At 35.0% G+C, this 27411-nt stretch overlaps 1 protein-coding gene and 1 long non-coding RNA gene across 2 annotated transcripts; both read left to right on the forward strand.

The window, feature by feature from the left end:
• Nucleotides 1-16113: 16113 nt before the first annotated feature.
• On the forward strand, nt 16114-19045 carry LOC107954348 (receptor-like protein EIX2). Its single transcript, XM_016889885.1, has 3 exons — nt 16114-16188; nt 16610-17432; nt 18030-19045. Exons 1-3 carry the CDS (start codon nt 16114-16116, stop codon nt 19043-19045), a joined length of 1914 nt encoding a protein of 637 aa, XP_016745374.1.
• Nucleotides 19046-19689: 644 nt separating this feature from the next.
• On the forward strand, nt 19690-20642 carry LOC107904175 (uncharacterized). Its single transcript, XR_001686149.2, has 3 exons — nt 19690-20024; nt 20136-20347; nt 20437-20642. It is a non-coding gene; the product is annotated as an uncharacterized lncRNA (long non-coding RNA).
• The last annotated feature ends 6769 nt before the right edge of the window (nt 20643-27411 follow it).

Here is a 27411-nt window from a genome sequence, read left to right on the forward strand (position 1 = left end):
GTCACTCTAATTAAGATAATTTTTTGAATTAGTCACTGACGTTAAAAATTTCGTAATCCACTAATGGATTGTTGATGTGGTATATTAGTCAATTGAATGATGACCCGTGACACTTTATTTTGACTTTTGACAAAAGCTTAAGGACCTTTCTATATGTAACATCCCATACTTGACTCGATCACCGGGTCTAAGCTACAGTGTGTCACATTCGTTTCCAAGGCAACTACAATTAATTTAGATACGAAGAAACATCACAATTTATATAACTTACTTATGAGCATATAATGACATTATTATCTAAATTCAATAAATACTAATTTGATACTAAAGTTCATATAAACATAAAGACATACTAACAGTGACTCAACTAGATCGGTACATGACAAACTATTTAAAAATGCAAATATACCCACATTGCTGAGTCTAAGATCTTCTCTGGATGTTAAAGCTGAAATTGCGCTCGAAAAACAAATCATATGCTGAGTAATCAATTCAATGGTATTTCTACAAATTTAATGTCAACGCGAACAAGTTAATGAAAACACTAAATAATTACACCTATGCAAAACATCCTATTAAGTAAATTATTTATACTGCATAAGTCCATTTAAATAAGTTCCGTAACTAGTTCAAGAGTATAACATGTTAGCATATTATACTCCAAATCGAGTTGATTAATTCGTCCTAATTCCATACCAATCTTCCAAGTCATAACCCGTTACGCATAATCTTTCACAATTGTAGTTCATGTTAAATCTCATTATCAAATTCTATATTCTAACATTGCCCAATATTTTTATTCATATGATGTGCATGATGTGTCGTTTTATAATTCAATAAACTAAGCTATGATCATGATAAAGGCAAGCGCAACTATCAAATAGTAGTATAGCTATGGTGAGTCCAGAGTATCGTATCCACAAGGACTAAAAGTACTAGTAATTACTATCTTTTTATTATCTAGCCTAAAATTTGGAGAGGTGTTTAAAATCTAAATTTAACTAAATTAATTTCTAAGCGACAAAGAGAAAATAGGGAGAAAACTTGAAGAAAACTTTATGAGATAGGCAATACCTAGGAAAGAATCCACCTAGACTTCACTTATTATTCTAAATCTGAATTAAACGATTTATTCATTTGACTTAATCGGTAGAAATCCCTAAATTATATTAATATCTCTTTCGAGAATAAAAATAACTGACTCTAGGTTGATTAATTGAAATCTCTTTCTAATTAAAACCCCTATTGTCGCATTAATTCGATCTATGGATTCCCTTATTAGATTTGACTCTAATCTGGTAGATTTATGTCATCCTATTTCTAGGATTGCATGCAACTCTACTCAATTATGCCAGATCTACTCTTAAACAGGGAGTTTTGCTCCACTGAATAAACACATCAATCATGAATTAATATCCTGAAAATATTAAGACATGAAAATAAAAACACATAATTGAGATCAACAATAATATGTTTGGAGAATTGCCAGCCACATTTCGAAATTCTACAAGTTTGATGATGCTTGATCTTAGTGAAAATCATTTCAATGGAAGTATACCAGCATGGAATGGAGACAAGCTCTCAACGCTGCAGATTCTAAGCCTTCGATCAAATAATTTTGGTGGCCATATTCCTCGTGAAATTTGTGATCATCAGTATCTTCAGAATCTGGATGTTGCCCATAACAACATTTCAGGCACTATTCCAAAATGTTTGAGTAATTTGAGTGCAATGGCCAACAGAAGCAACCATACCTACTCTATGTATAAATCGATAAATATCAAATCAAGTACTGGAAATTATGTTAGTGAAATGGATAGAAGCAACTTAAGAAACTTTATGCTTGAGTGGCATGTTATTGGTACTAATTTCTTTTATTTGAGTGCATTATTAGTGCTGAAAGGACGAGAGGATGAATACAGTACCACACTAGGGCTTGTTACCAGCATGGACCTTTCGACTAATAGTCTTACGGGAGAGATCCCAAAAGAAATTGCAAGTCTTGTTGAGCTATGATCATTAAATCTATCTGGGAATCTCCTAACAGGAAATATACCAAACAACATTGGCAACATGAAGTTGATGGAATCTCTTGATTTGTCAATGAATCAATTGAATGGTGAAATCCCTCCAAGTCTCCAATTTGAATTTCTTGAATCACTTCAGCGTTTCCTACAATAACTTGACAGGACAAATCCCAACAAGCACTCAACTTCAAAGCTTTGAAAACTTGTCTTACATGGGCAATCATCTTTGTGGACCTCCTCTCACTAAGAATTGCACCTCGAAAGGTATTCTAACTGATGCTACAAATAATGGAAGTAGCAGTGAAGGAAATAAAGTGAATTGGCTTTATGTCAGCATAGTTCTTGGCTTTTTAATGGGATTTTGGGGTGTAGTGGCTCCCTTGTTTTTCCTTAGGTCTTGGAGGATTGCATGCTATCAAAAGCTGGACCATATATGTGGTAAATTGTATGCGTTTTGGGATACTATGGGTATGTAGTTTAATGGGAAAAAGCTTGTGTAATTAAGTTTTGTGTGTGTTTGATGGGAAAAAGGAATGTTGCAATTAAGCCTTATGTTGATATAAATGAGAATTGTGAACGGTAGGTTCGAGTGTATGGGGTAAGTCTATTGGCTTGGGTTTAGTAGTTTCTCTCATCTTTATAATGGGTCTTGTTTTGTGACTTTCTCATTAATGAATTTCTTTTTTTCAAAGAAAATTAGTAATTGTTTAAATATTTGTAATTATTTATGGATGTATGGTGGGTTATCGTTGATAGTTTCCATAGATTTATTGTTGGGAAAATGGTGAAAAATAGGTAGCTTTGAGATGTCTTGTATTGGTTTCTCCATTTTGAGTTATAGAGAGAAGAGAAAGGGAAAAAAATGTTTTTGATTAATTATACTTTTTTTTTGCTCATTACTGCCTTTAAAACTTGTAAAAGCAAATATAGGAAACACAAACAAGATTAACGAATCCTACTTACTGAGGCCACTCATCAACAATACAAACCCGACATCCCAAGACCAAAGTTAACAAACAACACTGCAGAAATGACCACCCAAAAAGTACTACAAAACATACTCAAAACCACATAGCATACACATAAAATCTGACATTATAAATCAACTCACCACCAAGCCTTAAACATACTAGTTCTATTAGCCCCTGCAATAGCTAGAGAATCTGCCATTTCATTTCCATTCGCCACAGCGGCTGAAAAAGATAACTTTCCCACCCTGCTCCACCTCCTTTCCAGTTCAGCAAATATAACTTTATGTGACCAACGTCTCATTGTTTTCTCCAGAATCCAACTAAGAACCTCCCTTGAACCTATTTCAATAATCAAAGAACCAGTCCTCTTCTAGCCGATTTCAATAATAATATCAAGAGCAATGATTATAGCTCCCAATTCAGTTGACCCAGCATCACTTGCATCAATTGGTCCTGAAAATAAGGCTCTAACAATTCCATCCTCACCTCTCAACACTCCTCCACCACCCCGAACACCTTCAAAAACAATACCGCTAACGTTAAATTTGAACCAACCATGAGGTGGAAAACACCAACCCCCAGGATCAGACTTAGATAAACAACACTTATACGGACATAACCACCATAATCTTTCATGAAACCTACACTCATCAAAAGCAGCTCTGCTCCATAATAAAGCAAGGGATAATTGTAATTTTGGTCCCTAATTTTTTAGGCCATTTACAAGTTAGTCCCTAAACCTCAACTATAAATAGGCCTAACCATTTCTCATTTCAACCATCCCAACCAATCTTTCTCTCTCAGTTTTCTCTCTTCTCCCATTTGAGAATTCTTAAGGAATTCTATTTGTTTGTAATATTTTGGAGATAATAAAGTTATCATCTGGTGTTAGTGCCCGAGGACGTAGGTATAATTTACCGAACCTCGTTAAAACTCTTGTGTTTTTTCTTGTCCTATTTTTCTTTCAATATTTGAGGGTATAATAGTAGTATTTAATTGTAGTATTAAATTACGATAGAAGGGATATTCTGGCTAAGGAAAGACTTAGTACTTAAGAGATCCTTGTGATCCACCTCTCTTCCCTGGGAATTGAACTTTGTGCGATTTTTTAGTACAATAATTTACACGCTTCCGACCCTATTTGAACTACAAGTGGTATCAAGAGCCAAAGGTTAATCGTAGTATGCTCTGTGGTTGTAGTTTAAACTGATCTTCCACATCAGAAAAGATTTCCTTAGGTATATTGAAAGATTATGGAGAAAACGGTCGGTGTAGGAGCTTCAACATCGTCCATATGGACAAGACCGACAATTACAAATGCAAGATTGGCCGTGGAGATCTTTAATGGCACGGGCCATTTTGGTATGTGGCAAAGTGAGGTTCTAGATGCCCTTTTTCAGCAGGGTCTAGACATTGCCATTGATGAAGAGAAACCAGATGATGTAGAGGAGAAAGATTGGAAAGCGATCAATCGGTTGGCATGTGGCACAATTCGATCATGCCTTTCTCGAGAGCAGAGGTATGCTTTTTCAAAGGAGACTTCTGCAAATAAGTTGTGGGTGGCACTTAAAGAAAATTTTTTGAAGAAAAACAGTCAAAATAAGCTCCACTTGAAGAAAAGACTGTTTCGCTTCACTTACGTCCCAGGTACCACAATGAATAATCACATCACTAAATTTAATCAGTTAGTCACTGATTTGCTAAATACGGATGAGACATTCAAAGATGAAGATTTGGCTTTGATATTGTTGGGGTCACTTCCTGAGGAGTTTGAGTTCCTAGAAACTACTCTACTTCATGGCAGGAGTGATATATCTCTGAGCGAAGTCTGTGCGGCCTTATACAGTTATGAACAGAGAAAGAAGGACAAACAGAAAAACTCAATCAGAGATACAGAAGCTTTAGTAGTCCGAGGTCGTTCATACACTCGGAAGAAAACTCAGAAAGGGAGATCAAAGTCAAAGTCCAGACTCGAGAAAGATGAATGTGCCTTTTGTCATGAGAAAGGCCATTGGAAGAAAAATTGTCCAAAGCTGAAGAATAAGGGAAAAGCTGCTGTAGATGCTTGTGTTGCAAAGCATGATACCAGTGACTCTGAACTATCACTGGTTGCATCATCATTGTCGTTCCATTCAGATGAGTGGATATTAGATTTGGGTTGTACCTATCATATGTCCCCTAACCGGGAGTGGTTCTCTGATTTAGTAGAACTAAATGGAGGAGTTGTTTATATGGGCAATGATAATGCCTGTAAAACTGTTGGGATAGGTTCAATCCAATTAAAGAATCAAGATGGATCAACCAGAGTTCTGACTGATTTCGGTACGTGCCCAGTTTGAAGAAAAATCTCATCTTATTGGGAGCCTTAGAATCCAATGGTTCAGTTGTTACTATGAGAGGTGGGGTTTTAAAAGTGACATCTGGCGCACTTGTGATATTGAAGGGCATCAGGAAAAATAACTTGTATTACTACCAAGGTAGTACAGTTCTTGGAGCAGTCGCTGCAGCGATTGTTGAAAGGTGTAAAGGCTTGCAAATTAAAATTTTGCAAGCATTGTGTTCTCGGAAAGCAAAAGAGAGTGAAATTCGGCACTGCTATCCATAATGCAAAAGGTATTTTGGAATATATTCACTCAGATGTGTGGGGGCCTTCCAAAACACCTTCGTTGGGAGGAAAATACTACTTTGTTACTTTTATTGATGACTTTTCCAGAAGAGTTTAGGTGTATACCATGAGAACTAAGGATGAAGTGCTTGGAGTTTTTCTTAAATGGAAAACTATGATCGAAAACCAGACTGGCAAGAAAATCAAGCGACTTAGGACAGACAATGGAGGGGAATATAAAAGTGATCCGTTCTTCGATGTGTGCCAAGAGTATGGTATTGTTCGACACTTCATAGTTAAGGATACACCACAGCAGAATGGAGTGGCAGAGCGTATGAATCGAACATTGCTGGAGAAAGTTCGATGCATGTTGTCCAATGCTGGGTTGGGCAAACAATTTTGGGCTGAGGCTGTGACATACGCTGGCCATCTTGTTAATCGTTTGCCATCATCTGCATTAGAAAGAAAAACTCCTATGGAGGTATGGTCTGGAAAACTGACTACAAATTATGATTCCTTACATGTGTTTGGATCCACTACATATTACTATGTTAAGGAGTCAAAGTTAGATCTGAGGGAAAAGAAAGCTCTCTTTATGGGAATCACTTCTGGAGTGAAGGGATTTCGTCTTTGGTGTTTAGACACAAAGAAAATGATCTGTAGCAGAGATGTTACCTTTGATGAATCTGCCACATTGAAAAAGGTAGCAGATAAAGATATTTAGACGAGCGATACTCCACAGCAGGTGGAGTGTACTCCAAAACAGGTGGAGTTTGAGCAGATGGGGATCTGCCCAGTTAATAAGTCTAATTCTCCAGCCACAATGGAGGAATTAGAGGTTGAAGAGGTTCTGACCCAAGAATCGTTAAGTACACCAGAACCAGTTGCAGTTGCAAGACCACGAAGAGAAATTCGTCGACCTACTCGATTTACTGATATGGTGGCCTACACCCTTCCCATTGTTGATGATGATATTCCTATCACTTATCAAGAAGCAATGCAAAGCTTAGAAAGTGATAAATGGAAAAGTGCCATGGATGAAGAAATGTAGTCTCTCCGGAAGATCAATACTTGGGAGTTGGCGCAATTACTGAAAGGTAAAAGGGAAATCGGATGCAAGTGGGTATTCGCAAAGAAAGATGGATCTCCTAGCAAGAAAGATGTTCGCTACAAGGCAAGATTGGTAGCTAAAGGCTACGCTCAGAAGGAAGGAATTGACTACAATGATGTATTTTCCCCTGTTGTGAAGCATTCCTCCATTAGAATTTTGTTGGCCTTGGTAGCACAGTTGAATTTGGAGCTAGCTCAACTTGATGTTAAGACGGCTTTCTTGCATGGTGAGTTAGAAGAGGAGATCTATATGACTCAGCCCGAAGGATACACAGATGCTGGTGGTAGAAATTGGGTTTGTAAGCTAAACAAATCGCTATATGGATTGAAGCAATCCCCGAGGTAGCGGTACAAGGGATTTGATAGCTTTATGAGAAGGCAGAAGTACACAAGAAGCAAATATGACAATTGTGTGTATTTGCAGAAGCTGTATGACGGATCTTTCATTTATCTACTCTTGTATGTTGATGATATTTAATCGCTTCGAAGAGCCAAAAAGAGATAGATAAGCTGAAGGCTCAGTTGAATCAAGAGTTCGAGATAAAAGATCTAGGTGAGGCCAAGAAGATTCTCGGCATGGAGATAAGTAGAGATAGACAGAGAGGCAAGCTTTGTTTGAATCAGAAGCAATATCTGAAAAAGGTATTACGATGTTTTGGTGTAAATGAAAACACAAAACATGTAAGTAACCCACTTGCTTCTCATTTGAAACTTAGTGCTCAATTATCTCCGAAAACTAAAGAAGAAAGAGAATATATGGCAAAAGTCCCATATGCTAATGCAGTTGGGAGTTTGATGTATGCGATGGTATGTACGCGACCTGACATTTCACAAGCTGTTGGAGTTGTGAGCAGGTATATGCATGATCCTGGAAAAGGACATTGGCGAGCTGTGAAATGGATTCTACGGTATCTTCAAAAAACCATAGATGTTGATTTAATTTTTGAACAGGATGAAGCACTTGGTCAGTTTGTAGTTGGATATGTTGATTCCGACTTTGCTGGTAATTTAGATAAACGTCGTTCAACTACGGGGGTATCTGTTTACTCTTGCGAAAGCCCCAGTGAGTTGGAAGTCTACCTTACAGTCTACAGTAGCACTGTCTACTACAGAGGCAGAATATATGGTAGTTACAGAAGCTGTTAAGGAGGCTATTTGGCTTAATGGATTGTTGAAAGACTTGGGAGTTGTTCAAAGTCACATTAGTCTATATTGTGACAGTCAGAGCGCTATTCATTTAGTGAAAAATCAAGTCTATCATTCAAGAACCAAGCATATCGATGTAAGATATCACTTTTGTGCGGGAAGTCTTTGAAAAAGGAAAAATTCTACTTCAGAAGATTCCAACAGCAGATAATCCCGCAGATATGATGACCAAGGTGGTAACAACAATCAAGTTTAATCATTGTTTGAACTTGATTAACATCCTGAGAATTTGAGCACCTTCAGGTGTATGGCGCTCGAGAGCGCATTTGGAGGCACTACAAAAGATAGCTTTATCGAATTTGGGGAGTTGAAGGAAATGTGTGAAGATGTGATTATCCTAATCAAATCTTCAAGGTGGAGATTGTTGAAAAGTCAAATAAGGTAGGTGTTGAAAGTCAAAAATGGTGTTGAAAAGTCAAAAATGGTGGGAGGTGCAATTGGCACCGAAAGGAAAAAAATAGTTGGCAAGTTGTTTAAAGTTGAAAGGGGTAATTGCAATTTTGGTCCCTAATTTTTTAGGTCATTTGCAAGTTAGTCCCTAAATCTCAACTATAAATAGGCCTAACCATTTCTCATTTCAACCATCCCAACCAATCTTTCTCTCTTAGTTTTCTCTCTTCTCCCATTTGAGAATTCTTAAGGAATTCTATTTGTTTGTAATATTTTGGAGATAATAAAGTTATCATCTGGTGTTAGTGCCCGAGGACGTAGGTATAATTTACCGAACCTCGTTAAAACTCTTGTGTTTTTTCTTGTCCTATTTTTCTTTCAATATTTGAGGGTATAATAATAGTATTTAATTGTACTATTAAATTACGATAGAAGGGATATTCTGACTAAGGAAAGACTTGGTACTTAAGAGATCTTTGTGATCCACCTCTCTTCCCTGGGAATTGAACTTTGTGTGATTTTTTAGTACAATAATTTACACGCTTCCGATCCTATTTGAACTACACCAGCAACCTATTAGTGAAAAATAGATTATTTTAACAGAAGTGGCTAGTTTAAATAATTATTTTAATAAGAGTGACTAAATTAAAAAAATTAAAATTATCAAAATAGGTTGAACTGTATTTTAGAGTGAACTTGAATGTAATTTACCTTAAAAAAAATATCTTACCAATTGTATTGATTACAAAAATTTTTAATCTAAATTTCTTTAAAAATTCACAAGTTTAATCTATCAATTTTCTTTTACCGAAATATAAACTAATATTAACAGTGATTTTTTTTTTCCATTTTGCTTACTGTATATAAGGAAAGAAAATATTAGCATGCAATAAAATAGAGAAAAAAATAAAAGAATATTAACGATGGTTTTTTTCAATAAGTTTTTTTCTTTTTGCGTGGGAATGGGACTTACTCCATAGACTTAATTAGGGGTGAGTAAAATTCGATTCGATTCGAAAAACTAAATAAAAAATTTAAATTTTGAATTAAATAGTTCGAATTATTTGAGTTAATCAAGTTATTCGGATCAACTCGAATAAAAAAATAAGCTTTTCGGTTTAACTCGAATATGAATTACACAATTCTAGTTATCCAAAAATCCGAATAAAAAAAGACAAAACTACGTCGTTTTGATAAATGTTTACCAATTAAATTAAAAGGCAAAATCATTATTGTTCATGTAATTAAATAATCTTGTACTTCGTCTACTAGTTAAATAATTGGTCCATCTAAACGCAACATTAAGTACAAATAATAGGATTCGTTAACTTGACTCGATTTGACTCGAAATTTTTTGACTCAATTCGATTCGATTAGAAAAAAAATCAAATTGAGCTCGGTTGCTAAAATAGGATTTTTCAACTCGACTAACTCAAAAATTTGTGACTCGATTCGACTCGACTCGATCCTAGACTTAATTGAGTTGATCTGCTTCTCAACTTTATTTCTATTTGTCTTTCTAAACTTGTGGAATTTTAAAGTTTGTTAATTTCTTAAGTAGAGAAAAATAGAAAACTGTAACTATTACCCAAAATTAGAAACAATAAATGCTTTTTGTGGAAATTTGGGGTGTTGGAAGAAAGTCCCTTGCCCCTAATATATGTGTGGACAATATTTTTGTTTTTGCTTACTCTATATCCGTAGTTGCTACTGTAATAGTATGGATATGTAATTTCATTCTTTTTTATATATATATATAAACTAATGGTTATATTTGAATGTTAAAATGATTTTTTTAAATAAATTTTTTTGAATAGTTTAATGATTATTTTGTACTAATTTCAAGTTGAGTGGCCAAAATATAAAGATTTCATGTTTACGTAATATTATTTTGTCTTATATGCCACATTTTAAAATTTCAAAAACTTTAAAATATTTTAAAATTTAAAAAAATCAGAAATTAAAAACTTTAAAATTTTCCTGAGATTATAAAAAAGTGCACTATTTAAAATTTAAAAATAAAAATAGATAAAATTTATTATAAATACTTTAATTTTTTTGGTTTCCCAATATATTCATTAGAGCGAGCCTAATGAACAATCTTTTAAATTTTGTAAGCCCGTTAAAGAGTAGATGCGATATAATTTACTTTAATTATTATAATTTTAGTGACATCGGTTGGAAGGGGTCTGGTTCTTTGATAATTGGGATGGGTTTGGGGGTGGTTTATAATTGGATTTTGGAGAAAGGAGACCTTGGTCGCATCAAGTTTCATTTGCAGATATTGAAAGGAGGATTGCCTGTGTGGGTGAGCTTTCGTTTTCAATTGCTGAGATGAATGGAAATGAAATGGAAGGGTCTTTAGCTTCTGCTGGAATGACTAGACTTAGCATGTTTAAGGCTTGGTGGTAGTTTTGTCTGAGATTATTTTGTTGTTAAAGAGTGTGGTTGCTGTTAATTTGTTGCAGGTTTTTGTTTTTGTAATCTATGAGTAGCAGAGGTTCAGGGGAGTTAGGGGTTTGTGGCGTTTTTGTGGTTTTTATAGGTGGGCTGCTTGTCAAGGGTATTATTTGCTTTGTCTGTTGTTATGGCATTTGCAATTTTGTAATTGCCTTACTGAGCAAAAAAAATATATATATATATAATTTTAGATTTTTTTATTATAATTTATTTAATATTGTTCTATGCATGAAGAAATAATTAAGGGACGACGGTATGCATTTTCTTTGACTCGATTTTATAACATTTCTTTAATTTAGTAATCGAAATTCATATTACTTTTTGTGGGAAAATAAATGTAATTAATTAGAAATTTCCCTTGATAGCAAATTTTGTGGAAATTTGGGGTTTTGGAAGAAACTTCATTGCGCTCATGTATGGGCACAATATTTTTGTATTCTAGCTAAGCTTAATCTATATATTTGGAGTTGTGAGCAATGATTGGTAGCATGCAATTGCAACCATGACAACTCCTCTTCCAATTTCCTTATTCCATTTTCTTCTTCTCATCGCCGCTGTCTGTTTTACCATTTGTCATGCCAATTCCAACGTACGATGCATTCATAGTGAGAGAGAAGCTCTTTTGAAATTCAAGAATGATCTTATTGATCCTTCAAACAGCCTATCTTCATGGGTGGAAGGTGGGGATTGCTGTGAATGGAGTGGTGTCGTCTGCCATAACTCAACTGGCCACGTCCACAAACTGCACTTGGCTGCTCCTCTTTCACCTTACGAGCAGTCAGCCCTAAGAGGCAAAATAAATCCTTCACTGCTGGAGTTGGAGCATCTCAGTTTCCTGGACTTGGGCAATAACAATTTTGTTAGAAAAAGGCAGCAGCAACAATGAACAACAAAGAGCATAAGCTCATGAAAAACAGGAAGCAGAACAAAAGAACAAAATCCAAAGAGAAGCAGCAAGTAACCGAATGAAAAAAGTCATAGCTTTCATTTCCATTTCAAAATATAAAGGGGTTACAAAAATAATAATAATAATAAGTAAGTTACCTATACTGTAACAGCTCCTACCAAATTTGGCAAGTTGCCAACTAAAATATTACAAAAGAAAAGCTAAAAAAATTCAGCTGTTACATCCATCAATTTCAAATCTAAAAATACTAGCTTTAGATATCAAGCAACTTGCCAACTTGTTAACATCACAAAAAATACAAAATTTAAACAAAAGAAAGTAGCTTCTGGTTCAATCTTCAAACATGCTGCTGCTGGAAGTTTGTTGCATTGCAGGCCAATGCTCAACACTCCTCCTTGGACTGTAGGCAACAAACACCGATTGAATCCCTTAGAAATTCAAACCTGATTGTGCCAAGAGGCTTTGTCAAAATGTCAGCCAATTGATCTTGTGAGCTGCAATGTGTTAGACACACTTCTTTGGATTGAACAACTTCTCGAACAAAGTAAAACTTGAGCTTAAAATGTTTGGTTTTGCCATGAAAAACAGGATTTTTGGAGATGGCAACTGCTGACTGGTTATCCACCATAATTTTAGTTGGCTTAAGCTGTTCTTCATTCAAATCACATAGCAACTTCCTAAGCCAAATGGCTTGATTCACTGCTGCAGCTGCTGCTATGTATTCGGCTTCAGCAGTAGACTGAGCAACAGTTTGTTGCTTCTTTGAACTCCAACTGAAAACTCCCGAACCAAGTGTAAAGAAGTAGCCTGAAGTACTTCTCATATCATCAACTGATCCACCCCAGTCACTATCTGAGTAGCCAGTTAATTTCAGCTCACTTCCTTTCTTGAACATTACACCAAACTTCAAAGTACCTTTGACATACCTGAGTATTCTCTTTGCTGCTTTCAAATGAGTTGTATTGCAGCTGTGCATGAATCTAGACAATAGACTTACTGAATGCATAAGATCAGGTCTGGTTGCTGTCAAGTAAAGTAAACAACCAATCAAGCTTCTATACTCCTTTTCATCTACCTTTTCTTCATTTCCAAAGCTGCTTAGTTTCTCTCCCACAGCTAATGGTGTGCTCACTGGTTTGCAGTTTTCCATATGAAACTTAGTGAGAATTTTCAAGGCAAATGCATGCTGGCTGATAAAAATGCCTTGATCAGACTGGTCTACTTCCATACCAAGAAAGTAAGTCATGATTCCCAAGTCTGTCATGTCAAACATGTCTTGCATATTCTTCTTGAACTCCTGAATCAAATCGACCCTGCTTCCAGTCACTAATGGATCATCCACATATATTGAGACAATCAGCAAAGTGTCATCTTTAGACTTCTTTATAAACAAAGTTGGCTCGCTCAAACTTTTCTCGAAATTGAGCCTAGACAGGTAAGCATCTATCCTATCATACCAGGCTCGAGGAGCCTGTTTTAGTCCATAGAGTGCTTTCTTCAGCTTGTAAACCTTGTCCTCCTTTCCTTGGACTTTAAATCCATCAGGCTGTTCAACATAAATTTCCTCTTTAAGGAAGCCATTCAGGAAAGCTGACTTGACATCAAGCTGATGGACCTTCCACTGTTTCTGTGCAGCGAAAGCAAATAGAAGCTTTATGGTATCCAGCCTTGCCACTGGAGCAAATGTCTCCTCAAAATCAATGCCGAACTGTTGATTGTACCATTTCACCACAAGCCTTGCCTTGTGCTTGTTCAGAGAGCCATCTGCATTGAACTTGGCCCTGAAAACCCACTTGACACCTATGACCTTCTTTTGATCAAGTCTGTTTACCAGATCCCAAGTGTCATTCTTATGGATCATGTCGATTTCAGCCTCCATAGCCTTCTTCCAGCTCTTGCTTCGTGCAGCTTCTTCATAGCTTGAAGGCTCAACAATGGCCACATTGCATCTTTTGTAGATATCAGCAATAGACCTGGTCCCTCTCACAGGAGCATCATCTACATTGGCATTACTGACTTCATTTTTTGCCAATTCCAGATTGCTGTCAATCTGCTCTTCTTCAAACTGACTTGTGTTAGAGCCATCTAGACTCCAAAACCTTCCTTCATCGAATTTGACATCCCTGCTTACCAAAATCTTCTTGGTTGAAAGATCAAATACTCTGTAGCCCTTCTTGCAACTACTGTAGCCAACAAATATACCAGGAACTGACCTCTTCTCGAGCTTGGTTCTTCTTTCTGTAGGGACAAGTACAAAACACTTGCAACCAAACACTTTTAAATGGGAAACAGTTGGTTTAAGGTCATACCATGCTTCAAAAGGAGTTTTATCATTCACAGCATGTGTTGGTAGCCTATTGAGCAGGTACACTGAGGTGTTGACACCTTCAGCCCAAAAAATGCTTGGAAGCTTGCTTTGAAACAAAAAACATCTGGTCATGTTCATCACTGTCCTGTTCTTCCTCTCAGATGCTCCATTTTGCTGAGGAGTATACATTGTGGTCAATTGATGATGAATCCCAGCCTACTCATATAGCTTCTGAAATCTTTCAGACAAGTATTCAGAACCATTGTCTGTCCTCAAGGCCTTAATCCTGCAGCCTGTTTGATTTTCTGCCAATGCTTTGAACTTTCCAAAAACTTCAAACACTTCTGACTTCTGTTTCATGAAATAAACCCAGCAAAATCTGGTCAGATCATCAATAAACAGTATAAAATACTTACTGCCATTTAGTGAAGGCGTCTTCATTGGTCCACAGACATCTGAGTGCACCAACTCAAGTCTTTCTCGAGCCCTCCATGCTTGGTTTACTGGAAAAGGCAACCTGGCCTGCTTGCCAAGCTGACACACTTCACAAACACCTTCACTTGCACTAACCTTCACCATGTCCTCTGTCATGTTCATTTTATGCAGCAAATCAAGTGATTTGAGGTTAACATGGCCAAACCTCTTGTGCCAAAGATCAGTATTGTTAACTGAGCTTGTTTAGGCACTTTTCTCAAGTTGACTCACATCCAGCATAAAACATTTGTCTCCCATAGGTGCTGAGACAATCTCCCTACCATGAGCATCACTTATAACACAAGAATCATTCTTGAAAACTAGTGAAAAGCCTTTCTTGACTAGCTGGCCTACACTGAGTAAATTTTGGTCTATTTCTGGCACATAGAGCACATCAGAAATGATTTTGTTACCTGAACCTGTGTGAATCACCACATCACCTCTTCCTTTTGCTTCAATCAAGTTGCCATTGCCTATCCTGACCTTCGAGACAAAGCTCTTGTCAATGTTCTTGAAAAAGTTCTCATCTGCAGCCATGTGGTGTGAGCAGCCACTATCCACAAGCCAACTGCTCTTGCTGTTAGCTGCAAAACATGAAGCTGTAAATACATGCTCCTCCTGAGCTTGGACATCCTCGGCAGACTTGGCTTGTACTGGCTGTGCTTGTGCCTTCTCATGACTTCTACAGATTTTCTCATGATGGCCATACTTCTTACAGCTTTTGCACTGTATGTCTGGTCTGGTCCAGCAATACTTCTCCAAATGATTAGTCTTCTTGCAGTGAACGCATGGTGGAAACCTCCTTCTACCGGCATCTTTCTTTGATCTTTCCCTCTTTTCAAACCAAGGCTTCTTAGCTTTCTAGCTTGAGCTGGAGCCTTCTCTGACCTTTGCTTGAAAAGCACCTTCAAGACTCTCCTCCTGCCTACTTGCTCTTCTCTGCTCAAGTGCATAGAGTGAGTTAACCAACTCAGACAAAGAAATGGTTGTGAGATCTCTCGAGTCCTCCAATGAGGAGATTTTTGACTCAAACCTTTCAGGTAAGGTGGTAATAACCTTCTTAACAACCCTGCTATCACTGAAATCTTCTCCAAGGAGTCTAATATTATTGACAGTAGCCATAATCCTATCAGAATATTGCTTGATAGTTTCTGACTCCTTCATCTTCAAATTTTCAAACTCCCTTCTAAGGTTGATGACTTGTTACTGCCTAGTCTTGTCTGATCCCATGAAGTCCTCTTTTAGCTTGTCCCAAGCTTGTTTGGGTGAGTCACAGGCCATGATGCGAGTAAAAATCACATCAGACACTCCATTCTGTAGGCAGGCCATGGCTTTATGCTTCTTGGCTCGCTCTTCACCATGTTGCCTGATCTGAGCAATGGTTGGATTTGCTCTCAGTGGTGGTGGCTCGACATCATTTTCAACTGCACTCTACAGATCAAGTGCGTGGAGGTAAGTTTTCATTTTAACTACCCAAATGTGGTAGTTTTCTCCAGCAAAAATTGGTGGTGGAGGAGGTGCAAAGCTCATGTTGCTGAAACTGGTTTGACAAACACGATTTTTGAGTTTATTTTGAAACAAAAAAACTTAAACAACAGAGGTCCTCAAAGACAAGAGGCTCTGATACCATTTGTTAGAAAAAGGCAGCAGCAACAATGAACAACAAAGAGCATAAGCTCATGAAAAACAGGAAGCAAAACAAAAGAACAAAATCCAAAGAGAAGCAGCAAGTAACCGAATGAGAAAAGTCATAGCTTTCATTTCCATTTCAAAATATAAAGGGGTTACAAAAAAATAATAATAATAAGTAAGTTACCTATACTGTAACTGCTCCTACCAAATTTGGCTAGTTGCCAACTAAAATATTACAAAAGAAAAGCTGAAAAAATTCAGCTGTTACATCCATCAATTTCAAATCTAAAAATACTAGCTTTAGATATCAAGCAACTTGCCAACTTGTTAACATCACAAAAAATACAAAATTTAAACAAAAGAAAGTAGCTTCTGGTTCAATCTTCAAACATGCTGCTGCTGGAAGTTTGTTGCATTGCAGGCCAATGCTCAACAAATTTTAGCAGCATACATATCCCGAAATTTTTGGGTATGCTGGTGAATTTAATGTATCTTAACCTCTCTTTTGCATGATTCCAGGGAGAAATTCCTCATAACCTTGGGAATCTCACAAAGTTGCAGTATCTTGATCTTCGAAGTAATGAACGAGGCGATAATAAAGCAACAAGTCTTCAATGGATTTCTGGACTTTCTTCCTTGCAGTACCTTGATTTGAGTGAGTCGGATCTTTCTAAAGCAACTAATTGGCTACAGGTAACATTCAAACACCCTTCTTTGTTAGAGTTGCACTTGTCAAATTGTGATTTAGAAGATGATCCATCTTTGATCAGTGTTAATTCTTCAAAATCACTGCTCGTTCTTGATCTTTCTGGGAACAGCTTATCTTCAGTATCCAAGTCAATATTTAGCCTTCATGGTCTTGTGTCCATTGATCTTAGATCCTGTTATTTGGAAGGAACAATTCCAGATTACTTTGGGAACATCTCGTTTCTTGAAGTTCTTGATCTTAGTTTGAATCATCTCAATTCATCCATACCCAATTCCTTGTATAGTTTAAACCATCTCCGATTTCTTGATCTTTCGTATAATGAAATTGAGCAAGACATATCTGAAATCCTACAGGGTTTGTCTAGATGTTGTTTAGGTTCCTTAGATTCATTGAATATGGAATCTAATCAACTTTCTGGTCATTTAACTGATCAACGTGGCCAGTTTAAAAATCTAGCTTACCTGTCCCTTGCTCTGAACAAAATTTTTGGTCCCATTCCAGTGTCCATAGGGGAGTTATCATCTTTGTATTTCTTTGATGCTTTAGAAAATCAATTAAGTGGTCAAATTCCATTGTCTATAGGGGAGTTATCATCTTTGAAGTTCTTTGATGTTACAGATAATCAATTAAATGGTACTTTTCCTCCATGTTTTGGACAACTGGAAAGTTTGGAAATTCTGCAATTTGGGTATAATCTATTGGAAGGGGTTGTATTAGAAACTCATTTTTCTAGTCTCACGAGATTGACTTATTTATTTGGGTCACAGAACATGCTTAGATTTGAACCAAACTCAAGTTGGATTCCCCCGTTTCAATGTCAAAATCTTTATTTAGGTCACTGGCATCTTGGCCCAAAGTTTCCCCAATGGTTAAAGTTTCAAAAGAAGTTGAGTTACTTAGATATCTCCGATGAAAGAATTTCAGATTTTGTGCCCACTTGGTTTTTGAACCTTCCAACTCGATTTTATTATTTAAATCTTTCCTGTAATCAACTTACCGGAGGGATTTCATATTTGAATGTAACAACCACTATTGACTTGAGTTCAAACCGCTTTACAGGTCCATTGCCAAGAGTACTCTCAACTTTAGGGATGTTAAGTTTGTAATTCATCATTAACGGGGATGTCAGCTCTTTTCATTGATACAAATCTACTGACTAGAGAAATTCCAGATTGTTGGAAGTATTGGGAATATTTTTCTTATTTAAATTTAGCAAAAACAATTTGACAGGGAAAATCCCACCTACTTTGGGATATACAAATCCTTGTATGTTAAACCTTCGAAACAATAGCATGTTTGGAAAATTACCCTCCACATTGCAAAATTCTAGTAGATTATTTATGCTTGATCTTAGTGAAAATCATTTCAGTGGAAGTGTACCAGCATGGATTGGTGATAAGCTCTCGAAACTTGTGGTTCTAAGCCTTCGATCAAATAACTTTGATGGTCATATTCCTCGTAAAATTTGTGATCTTCAATTTCTTCAAATCTTGGACCTTGCCCACAACAACATTTCAGGAGTTATTCCAAAATGTTTCAATAATTTAAGTGCAATGGTCACAACAAACAAAACCAATAGTAAACTTTCTTCGTGGTATTTCGTTGATTCCTTAATTTATTTGAAAGAATTATTGATGCTGAAAGGACGAGAGGATGAATATGGTACCACACTAGGACTTGTTACTAGCATAGACCTTTCGGTTTATAAACTCAAAAGAGAGATCCCTAAAGAAATTGGTAGTCTCGTTGGACTATTGTCTTTAAATTTTTCTGGGAATCTCTTAACAGGAAATATACCAGACAACATTGGCAACATGAAGTTAATGGAATCTCTTGATTTGTCCATGAATTGCCTAAATGGTGAAATCCCTCCAAGTTTCTCTAAATTGAATTTCTTGAATCACTTCAATGTGTCCTACAACAACTTGACAGGACAAATCCCAACAAGCACTCAGCTTCAGAGCTTTGAAAACTTATCTTACGTGGGCAATCATCTTTGCGGACCTCCTCTCACTAAGAATTGCACCTCAAAAAGCATTCCAACTAATGGTGCAAATAATGGAAGAAACAGTGAAGGAAGTAAAGTGAATTGGCTTTATGTAAGCATAGTTCTTGGCTTTGTAATGGGATTTTGGGGTGTAGTGGCTCCCTTGTTTTTCATTAGGTCTTGGAGGATTGCATACTATCAAAAGCTGGACCATATCTATGGTAAATTGTATGGGTTTTGGGCTACTATTTGTAAGTAGTTTGATGGGAAAAAGAAACATGAATAATTGATGCATCTGAGCTAGGTGTGTTGCTACTTGATTGTTTGGTGTTGAAAGATTAGTATTAGAGTCTGTCCTTTTTCTTTACTCGTCCGTGTGTCAGCAAGGTAACCTATTCGTTTGCGTGAGCAGCTTTGTTTCATGCAAACCACATTGACTTTGATACTTTTTTCTTTGCATTTTTTTTTGAAAAATGTTGAAATTGTCCTATGTTGATACAAATGAGGATTGCAGACGGTAGATTTGGGTGTATGGGGTGAGCCTATTGGCTCAGGTTTAGTAGTCTGTCTCCTCTTTGTGTTTGCTTTCGTTTTATGAATTCCTTATTAATAAATTTCTTTTCTCTAAAAATATTATTAATTTTAAACATGCATAAAAGTATAAGCGTAAACTACACTTAATATCATTCTAAAATTGGGTTTGATTTATTTGGATCACTATGAATTTTTTTTTCTTAATTTAGTCACTTTAAAAACGATAAGAATTTGAACTAATCACTATTGTTAAAAATTTCGTTAATCAACTAATTTATTATTAATGTGACATATTAGCCAATTGAATGATAACACGCCACTTTCTTTTGACTTTTGACATAAGCTTAGGGACCTCTGTATAATTAACTCAAAACATATTTTCCCCTTCTCTCTGTAACTAAAAAAAAGGAGAAACCAGATCTGTCCAAAAAAGAAAAAAGAAAAAGAGAAACCAGAACAGGGCATCTCAAAGCTACATGCCCTTCTCCAGTTTCTCAACAATGGATCTATGACAACTATCAAGGATAACCCACTATACATCCACAAATAATTTAAGAAGAATGAACATATATAAATAAGAATGGATCTATGGCATCGATAGGGCAAAGGCAAGGGCAAGGGCAAGGGCAAGGGCAAGGGCAAAAGCTTCAACCTTTATAGTTCGTTATGCAGGCAATTCGAATTTTTGGGAGCTTTTGAAGAAGGTAATGGCTTTTATGTTCAAGATATTTTCTTTGCTTTCCATTTACTTTCAATGTAAATCAGTTGAATGATAAATTTTCTCTCTTTTTTGGGGGCTTTGTTATGGGACCCAGCTAAGCTTTCAGCGTACCGGAAGATCTAACGGTTCGCAAGAGGAATTCGAGCAAGCAATCCTCACTTCAACAACCGTCTACATCGGAAACATGTGTTTTTACAGTATTGAGGAACGAGTTTATGAGCTTTTCTCTACATCCGGTAAAATCAAGAAAATAATTATGGGCCTTAACAAGAACTCTAAAACACCTTGTGGCTTTTCCTTTGTCTTGTAACTCTCTCTCTCTCTTCCTCCCCTAAATCCTGTTAATATTTATTTTAAAACTTTTAATTGGTTATTGGGGTTTTTATTTTCATCAGGTATCATTCTAGGGAAGATGCAGAGGATGTTGTTAAATACATTAGTGGGACAATCCTTGATCCCCGTCAGATTCGTGTAGATTTTGATTGGGGTTTTTAGATATGTTCATTACTCTTTAATTATTTGTGGATGTATGGTGGGTTATCATTGATAGTTGCCATAGATTCATTGTTGAGAAAATTGTGAAAGATAAGTAGCTTTGAGATGCTTGGTTTCTTCATTTTGAATTACATAGAGAAGAGAAAAGGGGAAAAAAGAGTTTTGATTAATTAAAGAGAGTTCCGTAAATTTGTAAAAAAAAAGTGTTTTGTCATTATGTAATTGGCTAATATACCGTATAAACAACCCTTAATGGATTAAGGGATTTTTTAACGATAGTGATTAATTAAAACAATTACCTTAATTAAAATAATGAAAATAAGACAAATCTTATTTTAAAATAATATTAGATGTAATTCACCTAAAATATAATATAAACATAACATATTTAATGAACATAAAAACGTATCTTAGGTTTTCTTTTCTTTGATGTTTTATATCATCTAATTTCGACCTCACGTGCTACCCAGGAGTGATTATTAAATTATGATATGATAATTTAATTTGACAACTTTGGTTGAAATAGGATTAAAATAAATTATATTGTATTATATTAATATATAAATTCTGAATTTGAATTTAAATTTAAAATATAAATAAAAACATGGCAAAAAATTTAAATATTAATATCAATAGAAAATAAACACACAATCTCTATTTAATATATATTATTTTATTAATTATAATTTATGTAATTTCAGTTAGGTACTAATATAAAATTTATTTTTGTTCGGAAAGTTGTTGCTCGTTCCATGTCCCGTTATAAGAAAATTATTACTCTACTTAGGCCATCAAGATTGACAAAACACGAAGTATAGTTCGACTAAGATTTTAAAGACTCTCAATCGAATTGCTTGGGGTGATTGGACAAACATAAAAGTCTTATTATTTCTTGATAGATTTTCAAAGCAATTGGAAGACTAATTTATGAACACTTTTAGAATTGATAAATACTCAGGATAATTAATGAATTAATTTTAGCTTTTAAATAGAAGTTTAAAGCTTATCAAAACTTTGTTAGATGGACTCTTGCTTCTGGTGTCACTTGGAGTCTAATTTTTTGGCGTCTTTGTCATAACTTTGTTGTATTTTCGTGGTTATTTTGTGACTTTCTTTTAGGTATTATTTGGAGAGTATATTGATTGTATTGTGAGCTATTTAAGCAAGTGATTTTTAACAATTTGGTTCAATATTGGAGTTATAATTACTTCTTTGTATAATGGTAGATTGGGCTTAACAAAATTGTAATGCCCCAAAATCTTAACTTTTTGAATTGTTAGAAATTGGTAAGTCAACTGATCTAGTATGGTGGTTAAGTGTTGTTCTTGTGTGTGAGAGATTTTGGGTTTAAGTATTTTTTTCTATATTTCTGCTAAATTCTGTCTAAACCTCCAATTTGGAGTATTGGTTTAACAACTATGTGTGCACATATATTGATAAGGATGAACTTATTGGTTTAGTGGTATGGGTGTAGCATACTCTTTTGATTTTGAGTTTGAATCCCTATTCGTATAACTGAAAATATTTTTATTTCTTGCTTTATCACTCAAAAAAATCCCCAAAATCTCTCCCACTTTTCCCACGTTTCCTACACACTCTCTCACTCTTTTCTTTTTTGTCGTCCCTTTTGCAATTTACCCCAAAATTTTCCTTTTCAATTTTGTTCTTCCTCATTCTATTCATCGAAACTGTTCTTGCTCGTAACTTTTGATTTTCAATTCCTTCTCTATTGTTTCAATCCTGTGCGTGTTTGTGGTATAGGATAAAACTATCACTACAAGAAAACAAGTTTTTAGCGACGTTTTTCGCGGTGCTTTAGTAGAAAACGCCACTAAAAAGCGAATAGATAGAGTATTAGCGGCGCTTTTCTCAAACGCCGCTAAAATATTAATCTGAACGACGTCGTTTAGATTGAGCTTTAGTGGCATTAACAGCGCTTGATCAGAAACGCCGCAAAAGATTGATCTTTAGCAGCGTTGTTTCAAAAACGCTGCAAAACTCAATCTTTTAGTGGCGTTTTTGATTAAGCGCCGCTAAAAGATTAAGCCACGTCATTTTACTTTGAGATTTAGTGGCATTAGCGGCGCTTTTTGAAAAACGCCGCAATAGATTGAGTATTAGCGGCGCTTTTTGATAAATGCTGTTAAAGCTCGATAACTATTTTAATTTTTAGGGATTGATATGGGTTTAATGGTTGTGGTTTAGGTAACTATCTATTTTATCTAAATAAAAAAAGTGACAGATTGATAAGGATAGGTAACTATCTATTTTAGATAGGACAAATTATAATAAATTAAATAAGGTCTTATTTTTATTTTGATTTCGCTTTTATTTAATTTGATCATAACTGAAACCGACTAATTTATAAATTAACAATATAAATTAACTACACCATTCACTTAGTTATGGGAAAGTTAATTTCATTTTAGTTACTTAATTATGAAAAATTACAATTTGATAACTTAAGTTACCAAGCTGTTAATTAAATTAATCAATGTTATGATTTTATCTAAACCCTAACGCACTAAAACCTTAAATCACTAAACCTTTAAACCCTTAAAACTCTAAACACTAGACCCCTAACCCATAAATCCTAACTCATTGACCCTGACTCCTAACCCTTAACCATTAAACCCATAAACTATAGGCCTTAAATCTCAAACCTTAAACTATAAATCCTAAACTCTTAAATCATAAACCCTAAAATCTTAAAAATAAATTTTAATATAATATTAATGTCTATATAGATATTAATATAAAAGCAAAAAACAAAACACAAATAATGAAAGAGGGAAAAAAAGTGAAATGGCAAAATGATGCATTTGGCAAATGGAATATCAATCCAACATATATTTGAAGATTACGTTTATGTTTATGAAAATTATTTTTTCGAAATTAATAATTATCTCACTTAAATTATGGTTAGCAAAAAGTTGAAAAATAGTGATGTTCTCTTTGACCATTAGTGGGTTTAGTGATTAGGGACTATTAGAGTATTATGGTTTTAAGGTACAATTAGGAGTATTGATAAAAATGAGAAAAAATCAAACGAATTTAAGGTGCATGGATTTAGGGGTTAAGGTTTAAAATTTAAGTTCAAGGTTTAGGGTACTGGGTTTAGAATTTGGTTTATAAGGTTTAGGGACTGGGTATTGGGTTTAGGGTTTAGTCTATAGGGTTTAGGGTTTAGGGTATTGTGTATTTGGTTTAGGGTTTAGTCTATAGGGTTTAGGGTATTGGGGTTTAGTGTATTGGTTTTGGGATTAATTATACTTATTAAAAATTGTGTTTAAATCAAAGGCATTAGCAACGTTTTAGTCTAAAACGCCGCAAAAAACATTTAAATTTAAATAAAACGGCGTCGTATTGGTTTTACATATAGGAAATTGAATAAAAACGCAGTCATTTTAAGTGGCACGGTTAGTGGCGCTTATTAAAAAACGCCACAAAAATATGATTAAAAGAATGAAAACGGCGTCATTCTACTTGGAGGGACAGTGGAGTTAGTGGCGCTAGGTCATAAATGCCGCTAAAAGTATAAGAAATTGTATTGAAACGTCGTCGTTTTATTTCGCGGGTAGTGGATTTAGTGGCGCTATCTTATAAACGCCACTAATAATATAAAAAATCGAATGAAAACTACGTCGTTTTATGTGGTGCGGTTTAGGAATTAGTGGAGCTACCTTATAAACGCCACTAAGAATATGAGAATTCGAATGAAAACTACGTCGTTTTATGTGGCACGGTTTAGGAATTAGTGGCGCTATCCTAAAAACGCCACAAAAAAACTGAGTTACTGGCGCTTCTTTATAAATGCCACAAATGTCATTTTCTTGATATCCAAAACTGTGTCATTTTGGTTTCATTCATTTAACTCCAATTCACTCCCCCGATACTTCTTGTTTTTTCCCTTAGCAAAATTTCCCCAATTCAGGCTATTCCCCCCAAATCCTTAAATTTTCCCTAAGTCTAAATCCCAACCGATCCGCTGGTGAAGAATCTGATGCTACCACTGCTTCATCACCCTCGGCTAACCCTCTGCTACGTCGTCGTCAGTCTCCACTGTTGCAGTTAATCGGTAAGAATCTGACCCTACCACTGCTTCATCGCCCTCGGCTAAGCCTTCTCTTTTGAATGAAATATTTAAGATATGTTTTAGTTTCCTGTTTGTGTTGTTTATGTTGCTTTGCCTTATGTTATAAATTTTTGTAGTAGTTCTAAGTTAGAAGATTTAAAACCATAGTGGCATTGCTTGAAAGGGTTCAGCACTCGAGGCTCTATAAGATGCTTAATTCACATTTCATGCAAACATTTACTTTTTTCTTGTTATGTTGCTAATAATGGAATGGGTAAATACAATAATTTTATATGCAATTATAGATATTGGGGTTCAAATCTGAGATCTGCTGCCCTATGCATGATATGAGATTGTCCTATTCTAAGACAGGAGAATAGGTAGAAATCTTGGGTTTTACAGTATGAAATTTAACTGTAGTCGATCACACATCTTCAATTATATTGTTTGCATAATATGAGTAATATACATACACACACTCACAAAAGAGATTACAAGTTCAAGGATTCGAACTTGAGATCTGTTGAATGTCATCATATAAAACATGAATCAACTGAGTTAGAACACCAGATTTCATGATAAGATATTTAACCGCAATTCCTGATTATGCATCTCTAGACTCCTAAAAAACCTTTGCTTGACCTTGTTCCAAAGTTTGGAAGCAAATCCTCTGGTAACTTCCTTTGTTCTCCTGTTTCTCTGCATATTTGGGTTTTCATCTCCGATGTCACTGTTTCTTCCTTGGATGTTGTTGGTCTAGTAAAACCTTCCATGGTATGGCATAATGTTATTGAAAAAGTGTTTACTCTGCTTACAGAGCTTATTGAGATGCCTACATATAATTCATGCTTTCTCTTTACTTTGTCATTCGAACTGCATGGTTTATTTATGAATGAATGTTGTTCTTCACTTCTTTCGTCTTCATGTAATTTCAGGCTTTGCTGCTTTTTGCATGCTTATTTTGAGGATGATGTAGGTGATTGTGGTCGTTTTTGTCTTCTTTTTTTCCCCTAACAGTTACTATTTGAGCTATTTTGGGTGGTGCATAGTAATGAAGTCATCAATTTTCCTTCTTTTCTAAATATTGAGAATGTTTAAGAGCTATTATCTGATGTCGGTGGTAAATAATTTTATTTATAAAAATTTGGGTGAATTGCACTCATGGTCAATGAAATATTAATAAGTTTACACTTTGGTCAGAAAGTAATCTGGTGGTCTTCATTTGAGTTTTACTCTTAAAAAATCTACTTCATTTTCTTTTTGCTTTGAATCCTTGTTGCTTATCTGATTGTATATATAGTCTATCTAGCTTGATTTATTTGGATCTTTTTAACCCCTCATTTTTTAAAACAAACCCTAATTTTTACATTTTTGTTTCCTTGGTGTTGTAGGTGATTCGAGGGCAGACATAGAAAACCCATTTGATTGGCTCTTTTCTAGCAGTTTGGCATCAAATTATCAGGACCTGCATTTGCTACTCTTTTCATACACTAAAGCAATACATAGAAAGCCTAGATAGCGAAAAGGTTAGTTAATCTTTTTTTTTCATTTTTTAAATTACTATTCTTGTTTATCCTTAGATTATTTTTTCAATTTCGTGACTGTTCATTGTTTGCAGGTGTAATTTAAATTGCCATCCATTTTAATCGACTCTACCATCCAAATTACAATTTTTAAGAGGTATGTATATTTGCAAAACTATTTCTCTTGTCCCCATTGTAGTAGAAATATTATCATCATATCCATGCATATATTCCACCATGCTATTTATGGCACAGTAGGTCTATTCAACTCTTTTAAGTAGAACAGATTTATCTTATATTAAATATTGAAAATTTTATCAGCAAATTGCACACTAAAAAAATAAAGCTAGTTTTAAACTTTAAAATGATATTATTTAAAGAAAAAGTTGAAATGTAAAAGGGAATGAACTTTAATGAATGTTGCCCAAATCCAGCTCTTCAAAGCAGTCTCAAGCAATTCTGGTAGACATTACCATGAAATGCTTACCTTTTATCAATTTATGCTGTCTTTACATTTAGTTTCTTGGTATCTATCAATCCTTTTGTGATCTCTTTATTCATTTGTGTTGGTAAAAAATTGAATGGTTGCCACATTACACATTTTAGAATCATCATGGTTTGGGAATTTGCAGGCATACATTAGAACTTGGGCTAGAAGTCCAAACCCCATTTGTTATATCAAATAAAGGTAAAAAGTTGAACACTAATATGAGGATTACCATATTTCTTGAATTTCATTTAGAAAATTGAAAGAAAAACTATTAAGGTACGTTTGCTGGTGAGAGTGGAGTAGACCAGGTTGTTGAAATTATTAAGGTACGTTTTATTTCTGGGAATTAATAATAGTTTTATCATGATGATTTTGGAAAAATTAATATTTTGGGGTTTCGATTTTGTAAAGATTTAATTGTTGGTTCTGTTTGGAGCAGAACTATTTTGTTTCCAAATTAATTTTAAATTTTTGGCTTTTGAAAGTATTTTTAAATTAGTTACACTATAATAAGTTTTTAATTTGATATGTTTTCTTTTTTAATTGAATTCGAATAAGTATGAATAAGTTTTTATATTTGGTTCAACTTAATTATTATTTGATTCAGCTTAAGTATGAATAAGTATGAATTAATTTTATTACCATGTAGCTTGCTTGTCCCTTAAAATTACAACAATAGCTGACCTTCTCTCCAACCTTATTTTAAATATTTTAAAGATTCAAAGTATATAGGCTGGAAACCTGACGGGTTGCCTTATATTGAGCTGTAAGATATAATGGATCCTCC

The sequence above is a fragment of the Gossypium hirsutum genome, chromosome A11 (assembly GCF_007990345.1).
Source record: "Gossypium hirsutum isolate 1008001.06 chromosome A11, Gossypium_hirsutum_v2.1, whole genome shotgun sequence".
Taxonomy (NCBI): domain Eukaryota; kingdom Viridiplantae; phylum Streptophyta; class Magnoliopsida; order Malvales; family Malvaceae; genus Gossypium; species Gossypium hirsutum.

Bases quoted from the DNA above. Each gene is read 5' to 3' on its own strand.
- LOC107954348 (XM_016889885.1), top strand. From the start codon at position 16,114: ATGAACAACAAAGAGCATAAGCTCATGAAAAACAGGAAGCAAAACAAA. The intron at 16,189-16,609 runs GTAACCGAATGA...GCATGATTCCAG, and splicing joins AATCCAAAGAGAAGCAGCAA to GGAGAAATTCCTCATAACCT. The intron at 17,433-18,029 runs GTACTTTTCCTC...ACAATTTGACAG, and splicing joins TACAGATAATCAATTAAATG to GGAAAATCCCACCTACTTTG.